Here is a 12,795-nt window from a genome sequence, read left to right as displayed (position 1 = left end):
TAAACTTTCTCTATGACTCATAAAGACCTTTTAATTCTAAGAGAATATTTGTTTCCTTTCCTTATTAAAATGCATATAATTAATAATTACATAGTCCTTTTCAATTGTTCAAATGTATTTATTTTTCTATGGTTCTCTTGACTTTGGCATTTACATTTCAAAATTTCTACTAAGCTCTGGTCTCTTCATCAGGAGTGCTTGGAAGTCTTCTATTTCATTAAAGGTACATTTATCCCACCTCTATCAGATTGTACTCAGTTTGCTGAAAGATTATTGATTTTAAGTCTTTATCTTTTGCCTATTCCAATATTATATTCCAAATTCTCCTATCCTTTGGAATGACAGCTGCACAAATATTATGTGAACCTACTGTGGCTCCTTAGCACCTGAACTTACTTTCTTCCTTTATTTCTGCTTGCAGTATTTTTTCTTTGAACTAAACTCTGGATTTTGACTACAACATTCCTGAGAGTTTTCATTTGGGGGTTTCTTTCAGGAAGTTACTGGTGGATTTTTTCTATTTGCCCTTTGCCTTATGTCCAATAGATTGTTGTTTATGATTTCTTGAAATATGATATTCAGGCTTTTATAAAGACTTATGGTTTTCAGATAAGATTATTCAAAAATTATCTCCCCTTAATCTTTTTTCTAAGTCAATTGTTTTTGGTAGTATAAAATTTACATTAGAAGAAAATTATTGTCTCAGAGTCAGTGCCTTTTATTTGGTTCGTTCTAATATTTAGGGAATTTTGGATACGGTTTACCAACATCTAAACTATTAATTTACCTTGCCATTCTTTGTTTCCTAGCAGTTAATTCCTTTACCAATGCATTTTGTGTCTCATGTTGATTTTTTAACAGGTGCTCTAGTAATTTTTTTTTGGTGGCCAAAGCATCTTTTTCAATGAGGCTCTACTTGGACTTGTTTTGGAGTTACTCTCTTTCATCATATATACACACATACATACATACATGCACATACTATAGTATTTCTTCACTGAGTTTCATATTTTCTTTCACTGGCTTTATTTCCAGTCCCACTTTCTGGACTGCTGCTTGGTGCTTAAGTCAGATTTTGCTCCTTTCTGTACCCTTGGATGCTGTGGGAAGGTCCTACTTATTCCTAGATATGGTGGCTAACCTAGGCTCTATCTTCTGCAGGAACTATTGGGTTTTAACCTTAGTTCCACTAGGTCCTAAGATGTTAATATCTTTCCATAATTCTCTGCATCATAATTTTTCCTGGACCACTTATTCTCTGGCTATAGATAAATGGGCTCGCTATATAGCTCATATAAAAGACCCCAAAACAATAAAAGAGAGCGGAATATACACTTATGGAAGCGGGGCCCTTCAAACCATACTCTTGGCAATGACTCCTCAGAGTGCAGACTCTAGTTCCATATTATGTTCTTGTCTTTTCTTTCGGACATCATAGGATTCTATGCTCCACTGCAGAAATAGATACATTTTCCAACAATACACAGTACTTAAGTTTTAATTCTTATTATATTCCTGGAAATGAGAAAGTGCCAGAAAGAAGGAGAGCTGTTAAGAAGGTACCCACTAGGGTGTGTCTCTTGGCTTACTGTGTCACATACTCACTGAAATTTCTCAAAATACAGAGTCAGCATACATAAATACATGAATTACATGAAATCACACACAAGTATATATGTAGTTTAAAGGTTTGTAAAACGCTTTTTACAAACATCTCATTTTATCCATAAGTGCTGTTATTATTACGCTTATTTAACAGACAAGGAAACTGAGACATGCAGAGGTTAAGTGCCTTGCCCAGGGCCACATAGCTATTAAGTATCTGAGGATAAACTTGAACTCGTGTTCCTGATTCCAGGTCCAATGCTCTACTGAGTCACCTAGTAGTCACTGGAAAAACACACACTGAGTGCAAAATCTTGAAAGAACTATTCAGGGAGCCTAAGCACCTGGTAAAATACCACTTAGAAGCCATTCAAATTAACTGTGTATCCTTTAACAGAACTGACTCCTCAGAGATCACTTAATCAGTGTTATTCAACTTGTGGTAGGAGGCACTGAAAAAATTGAAAATTTTGAAAATTCAATATATTGAAAAAATAGGATAGGGTGATTATAGACAAAATACAAAGTGGGATTTCTCAACTGCTTGAGTTTTTCCCTTAAGAAGTATACATGTAATAATTATTCTGGGGATCTATGTGGAAAAAACATAATTCTCCAAGGTAGTGAATCCCTGCTTTGAGATATTGATCAATTAACAAACACTTATTAATCATTTACTATATGTCAAGTGCAAATACAAAGCAAATATAGTCCTTGCTCTCAAGGAACTTACACTCTGAAAGTGGGGAAAATGGGGACATAATTACAGTTACAAAAATGAGATAATCCCTGCCTTTAAGAAGCAGGAGGGGATATAGTATGCTCACAGATAATCATATGTAGAGTCAGAGAAAAATTCTGTTAAAATCTGGTCCCAAACTATTTTTCTAGCCTAATCTCTAGCTCTCATACTACCCATATTTTATCCTCCAATTAAACTGGTTCTGTTCTCACTACCTGAACAGATGCTACATTTTTTTTGCCTGGTCATCCTTGCTCATTCCATTTTTTTTTCACCTGTGGAAGTCCTACTTGTCCTGCAAAACTCAATCAAATGCCATTCCCTTCATAAAGCCTTTCCAGATTCCCTTAGGAAGAAGTGCTCTTTCTCCTTTGAATTCCATAGCATGTCTCCACCTGGGATCGCTGGGTGGTGAGAAGACTTGTAGCCATTAGGGGTGCCCTTCAAACTTTGCCTTCCTCATTAACCCCTGCTGCTTAAATGATCACAGGGCTTAGAAGAGATGGGAATCATCAATTCCATTCCTTTTGATAAGATGGTGAATCACCAGGCCATAACAGCTGCCTTATTATTTCCTTCTACAGTCCTCTAGGCACTGCTATCTGTAGTCACTCTATATGCCCAGCAATCCCCTGGCACTGTCACAATCTACCATTGCAACCTAAGGACCTTGTCATCTGACCCACAATTGCACCCATAGGTATTCTAGGCCCTTCCATCTGCCCCACACATGAACTTTCATGTATTATCTCCCCCAATAAGAGTGTGAACTCCTTGAGAACAGAGTCTATCTCAATTTTTCTCTTCATAGCCTCAGCACTTAGCAAATAGTAAGTGCTTAAAAATGCTTTTTCATATATTTATTCATTCATTTACTTTGTTTTTTACTTATCTCATAGTATTTACTAAATATCATCATGTAGTAAGGCAGGGCTGTCCAATCTTAGGTTTTTATGGAAACAACAGACAATATATTGTGATTTGCCGTTTTAGTGAGACCTCTATGGTAGCTCTGCTTCATTTACTAAAGCATTTATGTAAATTTCTATGCTTGTAGGCAGGCCATATAAATCGCATTTTGGATGGCCCTGTACTAAGGTATTAGTTACTATTACCTCCCATTTTACAACATAAGCTATTAGAAGATAGGGCTCATCTTTTTGTATCACACCACGCAGTACCAAGCACAATGCCTGACATTTAGTAGGGTCTTAATAAATGTTTGGTGATTGGTTGTTAAGTAACTGGTAGTAGGTACTGAATCAATAAATAAATATTTTTGGAATAAGTGAAATAAAAATCAATAAATGTATTCAATGAACACTTATTGTACTATGTGCAAGGAAATACCAGATATACTTATATGGGGAGACCTAATTACTCATATTTCCCCCTGATAAGGCATTGTTGTTGTTGAGTCATGTCTGACTCTTTGTGACCCCATTTGGGGTTTTCTTGGTACAGGTACTAGAATGACTTGCCATTTCCTTCTCCAGCTCATTTTACAGATGAGGAAACTGACTTGCCTAAGGTCACATAGCTATTAAGTATCAAAGGCTGGATTTGAGCTCAGGTCTTCCTGAATCCAGACATGGCCTTCTATTCACTGTGCCACCTAGCTGCTCAAACTCTCTGCAGCCTTTGACACTGCTGATCACCCTCTTCTCTAAGTGTTCTGGACACCATTCTCACACTATATGATTTGTTGCATCTCAGTTTTTTTTGAGGTATCCTCATCCAGACCATGTCCTGTAATTGTAAGTCCAACAGGGGTCCTGTCTTGGGTGCTCGTCTCTTCTCCCTCTACAACTTCATTTGATGATCTCATCAGCTCTCATGGATCTAATTATAATCTCTATGTTGATGATTCTTGAATCTTCTTATCCTGCCCTAAGCCCTGTGCTGGCTGGCCTCCAATCTCAAATCTCCAACTGCCTTTTAGACATTTAGAACTGGATGTTCAGTAGACTGAGCTCATCACCTTTCCCCCTAAACTCTCCCACACTCCGAACATCACCATTACTGTAGAAGGCGACACCAATCTCTTGGTCCCTCAGGCTCACAACATAGGTGTCTTCCTTGACTCTCCATCACCGCTCACCCCCCATATCCAATCTGTTTAAAGGTCTGTCAATTTCACCTTTGATATTCATCTCTCAAATATGCCCATTTCTGCCTCTGGAGCAGGCTCTAATCAATTCATGTTTAGACTACTGTAATAGCCTACTAGTGGGCTGGCTTGCCTCCAGTCTCTCCCCACTACAATCCATTCTCCATTCAGCCACCAAAGTGATTTTCCTAAAGCATAGGCCAAATGATGTTGCCCTTCTTCTCAAACTCTAGTGGTTCCCTATAGCTTCTAGGATTAAATACGAAATCCTCAGTTTGTCATTCAAAGCCCTTTATAACCTACCCTCCTACCCCCTAACTTTCCAGGACTCTTACACCTTACTCCCCACCACATACAGCAACACTGGCCTCCTGCCTATTGCATGAATAAGACCACACCATCTCTCAGTTCTGGGCATTCTTTCTGGCTGTCCTCAAATGCCTGGAATGTTCTCCCTCCTCATCTCTGCCTACTGGTTTCCTTCAAGTCCCAGTGAAAATCCCAATTTTCAGGAAGCCTTTCCTAAATTCTCTTAATTCTAGGCCAGGGGCGGGGAACACGTGGCCTTCATGGATGCAGTCTTTTGACTGAGTCTAGATTTTACAGAACAAATCCTATTATTAATGGGATTTGCTCTGTGAAGTGTGGATTCAGTCAAAGGGCCACACCTGAGGACCTAGAGGGCCACATTTATATATATATATATATATAAAATTCCTCTGTTCTAGGCTCTTTTAATTATTTCCTATTTTTCTTGTATGTACTTAATCACACATATTGTTTGCTTTTGTCTCCTTCATTAGATTTCGAGCTCCTTGAAGGCAGGGATTTTCTACCTCCCATACTGAGATAACATTTGTAAAAGTACTTAGCACAGTTCCTGGTACACAGTAGGCACTATATAAATGCTTTTCCCTGTAAGAAAAAGTTTAATAATTTCATTGTTTTTAAATTCAGACAGTTAAAGTCAGAAGCATAATTCAGTGAAAATAGCTTGAAATATTTCCAAATATACTGTTTTAATGAAAAAAAAACACTTTATTTAAAAAAATTTTGATTTTATAACCTGAATAATAATTTCCCAAAGTCTCAGGGTTAGAGGGCACTTGATGTATAGCTCTAAATGTTAGGAATTGCATCCTTATAGCAAACCTAAATAGCCTCTCTTCAATTTCTGCCTTCTGAGGCTACTTGTGCTTCAGTGGAAAGAGCAATGGCTCTTTAGTTAGAGAGATAGATAGTGTGAATTCTAACTCTTCCACTTTCTATCTGTATGACCTTGAGCAAGTCATTTAAGGTTCCTGGGGCTCAGTTTCCTCAGCAGTAAAATGCAGGGGTCATACTAGATCAGGAGTTCTCATTCTTTGTTGTGTCATGGACCCTTTTGGAAGTTTGGTGAAACCTAGTGGCCCCTTTCTGACATAATGTTTTCAAATGCATAAAATAAAATATATAAAATTACAAAGGAAATCAATTATATCAAAACAGCTATAAAACACTAAATCAGCTGGTAAACCCCAGGTTAAGAACTCTTGAGCTAAATAGTCTCTAAGATTTCTTCTAGTTCTAGAGAGCCATGATCCTAGGATCTCCTCCAGAGTAACGTCCATGGCTCTTTCAAGCAACCCTCAAATGGCACGAATTAGGGGGCCTTCATCACGCTGGCTGTCCTCTAGTCTGTTAATGTTCTCCTAAACCGTGGCACCCAGAAATGAACACCCATTTCAAAGTGTCCTAATAACCTCCTGCACCAGTTCTTTCAGTACCCTTAGATGTCATTTATTCCAGTCGTGTGACATCAAAGGCAGCTATTCTCCATGTACTGTGTGATCCAGGGACACTGGCCTCCTTGCTGTTTCTCATGAACTGTACCCTATGTCAGCAATCCTCTTGCCTTCTCATCTCCGCCTCCTGGATTCCTTGAAGTTTCAGCTAAAGCCCTACTTTCTGCAAGAAGCCAGTCCTCTTTAATCTCCTTCCCTCATTAGATGGTATATTCCTTGAGAGCAGGGACTATCTGCTTTTTTGTCTTCCTTTGTATCCCCAGAACATAACTCAATGCCTGGCCCACAGAAGATGCTTAATAAATGCTTGGCAAGTGACTAGCTGATGTGGGCATTCAGTCATTAGGCAGGTCCTCATCAGTTGCATCTAATTAATTTCCAAAACATAAAGAAGAGTGAGTGACACAATGTCTATGATGTATTCTGAACCATTAGCATAGGCTTATTTAACATGAATCTGAGTCAGAAGCACCGGCTTCTTCCTTCACTGAGAAAAAATAATGGGCCCTATAGCTTAGCACTCAGAAAATTCCAAAAAAGTACTCAAGTTAAACATGATCATATTTTTGATCCCCAAAGTGTCCCATTATGCCCAAAGATTACGTGCTGTGTGGCATTTCACCTGGTATATAGCTGAGAGAATTCTCCTATGGGTTTCAGTCCTACCTCATAGCTATGTCATATGATTCTGGGTGGATACACGTTTGGTCCAAAGGATTTGGCTTCAGTGCAGCTTTAGGGGCTGTTTTGCTCTTTTTCTTGCCTTGTTTTTCATCTGTAAACTGAACAACCATTGGAGTTGTCACAGCAATGCTCAGGACTTGATCCCCTGATGAAGATTCATTTTGCAGACTGCTGTCATAAAGAAAAGGGGAAAGGATGAAAGGTTAGGCCAACAGCCAGGGAGGCAGATACAAAGGTAGTACAACAGAGGAAGAGGAAAAAGGAAAACAGAGTAAGAGGGGGAGGGAGGAAGAAAAGGAAGGAGGGAGGGAGAGAGTGAGTTTTGATTATCACAACATCTTTACCATAGATATATACAATCCAATTTTGGCTACTTATTCATTCATAGAAATGTACCATTTATCACTGACTTAAAACCAAAGTGTGTGTATGTTTATACGTATGCACATACACATATATGTTAGTATGATGTGTTTATATGAACATGTGTATCTAAAATAAAAGTTTATAAATACACATGCACGTACACATACGAATGAAACATACACTAACCTTAGATTGTGAGAAAAGACTACTGTAACTTTCATTCATTCATCCATAAACTCACCCATTCAACAAATATTAAGCACATAGTCTGTGACCAGTACTATGGTAGGCAGAATTAAAAAATCAGAGCAGTCTGCCTGTCTCAGCCTGCTGGAGAAAGCAAGTTATTCCCATGAAGATACACTGTGACCCAGTGAGTTAAGGGTCAAGGGAAGTAAGTGGCATCTCATAAGCTGGTGTTGGCCTCCTGGCAACAACTTTCTCCTCCCTGTTTCCACATAACTTTGAGGATGCAAATTGCTCTTTTCGGATAGTTTCATTTTTTTTTCTTTTATTATTCTTTTTATCCAGCTATCAGGGTCCTAAAAACATGATCTCTAACCAATCACAAAATGATTATATTAGTGACAAGGGAGAAACTGAGGATTCAGATCTGGATCCTCTGGGGTTTCTTGTGCTTTTCTAGAAAAGGTACCCTAACAGAGGAAATAACAGCCAACAAGTCTGGGCAGAAAGACCAGTGAAAGGATAGGCCATACACCAAACAAGTAAAAACGAACAGATTCACTTGAAAAGTAGAAGCTCTGAGAGTTGTCATGAAGCTCATACCTGGCTACTATAGGATTCAGACAACTCTGCCCTTCTTACTTTGACTGAGGCAATGCTTTGAAGCCCTTCTGGATATTACGTAGCATTAAGAATTGTGAGACATTTATAGCCGTTAAACTGCTAATTGGTTTCACAGTGGCCAAAATATCTTCCCCAACCAAATCTTTGCATTATAGTGTTTTACCCTCTTGGAGGCTGGACCTTGAAACTGCAGAATCCTCTGGCAAAATACTGATTAGCTAATAGAGATCAAAACTTTTACCTAACAGGTAGGTCAACTATTACAGCGCATATGAGCTGTTAAACTGATGTAGATTTTTTGCAAAGTAGAAAGGCAAAATATAATTTGTTTTGTCTGGGCACAGTGAAGGGCATTGTCTACCAGTGTGAATCTAAGGCAAAGCTCCTGCGCCTCCCTTTCCTCCTCTGTTTTAAGAAAAAAGACATTAAAAATCACTGTTGATAGATCACCATATGTCTTCAAATCAATCAAAATATTAAGTTCATTTCAATAGCTTCGAAAATAATTATGGTCCAGCTAATTCTTTTCCTTCTATAAAATATGTTGCTGGGATTTTGGTGATGAGTTTAAGTCAATGGGAAAAAATAAGCTAAGCAGCAAAAACTAAGTTCAAAATGGCCAAACTTCCATTTTGAAAGAAAATGATAACTTATTTAAAATCCTTGTTTATCAATGGTTCTTCAGTAATGGGCGAACTACCTAGCATCAAACTTTGTAAGGAATATTTCCCCTAACACAGCATGATGAATTAACTATACTAATTTTAACATTTAAAAAACCCTAGATCCTTAAAAAGAAACGGACTCCAAAAAGTATTGCAGGACGAATACTACTTTGAAATTTAAAGTAATTACAAATCTACTGGGATGACTGAGCCCACTTGGCTGAGCCCCATTCTACAAAGAAAAAAAGCATAAAGTACTAAATCTTGGTTCAGAGTAAGAAATGTCCACTAATATCAAAATCTTAGGAAACCATTCACAGGAGACTACAGTTATTCAGGATAACATTTTAAGGACTCTTTTCAGTTTAAAAACAGATTTAGCAAATCTTTCTAATAATTTATGACTTTGTAGATTTCATGTCTGGTTTCCCAAGATGGTGACAACATAATTTAAAAATACATATAGGAGGAGCACCTAGGCATCACAGAGCAGTATTTAGAAAATGTGTGTTTTCCTAAGGATTCTGAACCCTCCCTGCTTTGCAGCACCCCAAAATTCTTCACCTTGGCACTAGGTTTAGTATAGTTGAAGTCAACCAGAAACCTGACCTTTTTTCTAACATTTTCAGTTCTTAAGGACAACAAACCAGACTAGAAGAATCACCTGCAGAACGTTCTGATGTAATCTTGATTGAATCTGATAAAACCTGCACACTGTTGAAAAGATTTGGGACCCAGCCCTTTCACATTCTTCAGTTGCTCCCGATTAATGAAAGGCCCATTTTTCTCTCGCCATTCAATGATGTTTTTGGCCCGGCTGGCATTCAGTCCTGCAATGTGCCTAAAGAGGAAAACAAATGAAGTATATGGCAGTGATAGCATGTTAAAAAACAAATAAACTCCACAAAGGGGTATCACCCAAAAAAACACTGTTTTTCCCAAGTACAAAAGTAAAATCTTAATTTATAAGTCTTGTTTTGTGGAGGGTCAAAAAGCAAGTTGAATTAAGGAGGAGGTCAGCAGGACAGAGAAGGGAATATAAGGTAGCAATAGTACTAAGAAATTCTAGCAAATTAATTAACAATAAAATAAAGAAAGTCTGTGTCCTTTCACTCTTTCCAGATAATTCATTTTCCTTGGCTCATCTCACTCAAGTGATGCCTTTGCCCATTCTTGTTTAATTTATAGGATGAGACGGACAGAGGGCAATACAGACATAAGTTCTGTGAGCTATTTTTTCCTGTTAGCCCGTTCTCATTAGTATAAATAATTCATGAAATACAGAAAGATAGCTGATTATGTCACATATAGTAGTAATATATCTCCTAGTAGAACACAAGATATCTTGCTGATTTTTAACAAAGCAGCATCTCATTAACTTCAAATAATTTTAACTCTATAGGGTCATGGGGTGCTCAAAGGTATAGCAGAAAAGCAATACCTTCAATATAGAGAGCATTCCTACAAGACTACTTATTGTATAAAATGGCCCAGATCTAGGGGACCTCATGCTATGGAAATAAGTTCAAAGAACAGACAGGTTTTTTTGTTTGTTTGTTTTGTTCTGTTTTATGTGTGGAGCAGCAGGAGAGAGCTTGGTTGAGGGGAAGAAGGGAGAGGAACAAACATGAATTCTGACCATAAAATATGACCATACTTTATGGGTACTTTAATCAGACCTCACATGATAGAAAGAAATAGATAAAAGGAAAAGAGAAAAGGAAAGATCCTGAGTTAAAGAACAGGACAGAAAAAGAGCTGGGAACATTCTAAAAAAAAATTTCAAAAGGAAATTTGAACAGCAAAGATTAAAGACATAGGGAGCAAAGAGGCATAGCCTGAAACTTGGAGTGACTATAAAATTTATTTTTTGGTTAGTACTAGTGTGAACTTGTATGTAGGCAGTCCATTAACATATGGCGGGAAACTTCTTATCTATCTCAACCTGTGCACATTTATTTAACTTCTAGTCAGTGACACTAATGGACTCAATGACTAACATCTGTTCATTGTTTTGGATTTTACATACTGAAAGTGATAATGTGAAATGTTACTACAGTTTTGACTAAGTCTTCTCTTCTGAAACCTCTTTCCCCTTCCAAAGTGCTGTCAGTGCCTTACTGAGGTGATATGTGTTCTTCTTGATTTCTTGGACTTGGTAAGTGAACCCACACATGCTCTCTTGCTCAAGCTGTGTTTGAGGCTTGAGGAAAGCAAAACCAGTGACTCTCTGATCTACAGCCAGGGAATTCCCATCTCACCTTAATAGAATTTCTGAACAGATGTTGATATCCACTCCCACAAAGCTGACACACTCTTCCACCACACTATCCAGAGTGGCTTTCAGTAAAGTCTGGGACACATCATGCTGAGAAGACAAAATCCAAAGAATAATGAAAAATTAAAGGGATCTAGTTACTGAAATAGCCTATCACTTTGTCTCTGCTACCTTGAAGATCTGAGGAATCTACAGTACCGTAATAGCAATTTTCTCCATTTCCTTTAAGTATGATGACAATGTATGAAGCAAGAGAAAAATCTTGCTTCTAGTACTTAACTGAATTCTCAAAATTTGGAGCCTTCCTCTCTAATATTTTATGTTCTTTTCCTGACTATTCCAGTCCACAGTGATTTTGCCTACTCTGAAACTTTATAACACGTTCTCTCTAACTTTCATCTCTCTATCTAGAGGCTTCCTGCTGGATGCATATAAATATGCCAAGGTCTCTGACATTCTTTTAAAAATAAACAAAATAAAACACTAACCGTACCATCTGCTTAAGATAATATCCTACCTCTTCTCCTTTTAACAGTCAAACTGCTAGAGAGATATCTACATTTACTGCCACCACTTTCCCTCTCATCAGGCTTCTGACTTCATCATGTTATGTCAGTAGCTGCATGCATACACACACACACACACACACATAGTTCAAATAATATCAACTCATTATCTAGGGCACCTTTAAAAAAACAATAGTTTCCCTGTTAATCTCTCTTTTAATCAAGACTCCTTTTGCTATTTCCTCATCAAAGACCATGGACACTAACTCTGCTTATTCTGTTTAAGTCCATCTGAAGATTAACAGATTTTGCTCCAAGTACTTTATTGTAATGTAACTCATTGTGAATTTTTGTTTCAGGCATACTTCTTAAAAATGGCATACTGTTAGATTTTGCTAAGACATTCTATATTATTCTCTTCAAATCAAGACAACTGTAATTTTTCTGTAATAGTTCACAGGGTTTTAGAAAAAGTACTATAAAAGCTATAAAGTGCTAATATAATTGTGAGTTATTATTATTGTTGTTCATAGATGGAATAGATAACTTCTAGTAGATAGGGCACGTTCATGGAAAAGCTAAGACTTGAAAAATGGGTTAGATTTCAATAGATGGGGAAAGAAATAACGATATAGTCTAATGACAGCAAAGGCATAGATGTGGGAAAATAGGACATATTCCAGAGATAGTGGTAATCTAGTTTGGTGAATATATACCATTTGTTTGGTACCTACTCTATAGTGACTTACATTATAGTTCCAGTATCCTATGTTTCCTCATTTTTATAACTCAAGCTCCTTTATAACTCAAGAGATTGTCTCGCAATGTTCTTTCAGTGTTGGCAAGCAATCACATTCATTGATGTCAATAGTATGAGTTCTGTTATGCAACTCAGCAGTTGCCCAATTACTGGGCTTCAAGTTAAAAGTCTCATCCCTGAATATGAACTATTGGTTCATATAACTAAGTTATATAAACTCTGATTGAGTTTTTTACGGTAGCAATTATTCTTGCCCTCTCAGCAGCATAAATGGAGAGCAATGTGTCTGATAACTTTAAGTTCTTTGAAAAATGGCAATTATATGTTACATTCTAGAGCTGTTGTGATTATATTATCATTTGTAATTTAAGGATAGAGACCACAGATATTATACTATCTGAAATACAGATGATAACCAAGAAGGAAACAAAAAAGAGCTGCTGGGTAGCAGCTTTCTTTAGAGATGGTATCTCTTTCTTTAGATC

General features: G+C 37.4%; 1 protein-coding gene across 4 annotated transcripts in view; it reads right to left on the bottom strand.

The window, feature by feature from the left end:
• SRBD1 (S1 RNA binding domain 1) overlaps window positions 1–12,795 on the bottom strand; it is a 345,104-nt gene that overhangs the window by 29,840 nt on the left and 302,469 nt on the right. For all 4 annotated transcript variants that reach the window (XM_036752226.1, XM_036752227.1, XM_036752228.1 and 1 more), the window contains 3 exons: window positions 11,028–11,134; window positions 9,431–9,607; window positions 6,908–7,096 (listed from right to left, as the gene is read on the bottom strand). In XM_036752226.1, coding sequence (XP_036608121.1) covers window positions 6,908–7,096; window positions 9,431–9,607; window positions 11,028–11,134 — 473 coding nt within the window. The remainder of the gene's footprint in view (window positions 1–6,907; window positions 7,097–9,430; window positions 9,608–11,027; window positions 11,135–12,795) is intronic.

This window comes from Trichosurus vulpecula, chromosome 3 (genome assembly GCF_011100635.1).
Source record: "Trichosurus vulpecula isolate mTriVul1 chromosome 3, mTriVul1.pri, whole genome shotgun sequence".
NCBI lineage: Eukaryota > Metazoa > Chordata > Mammalia > Diprotodontia > Phalangeridae > Trichosurus > Trichosurus vulpecula.
The sequence above is the reverse complement of the archived record's forward strand: the minus strand, read 5'-3'. Positions and strand labels throughout refer to the sequence as shown.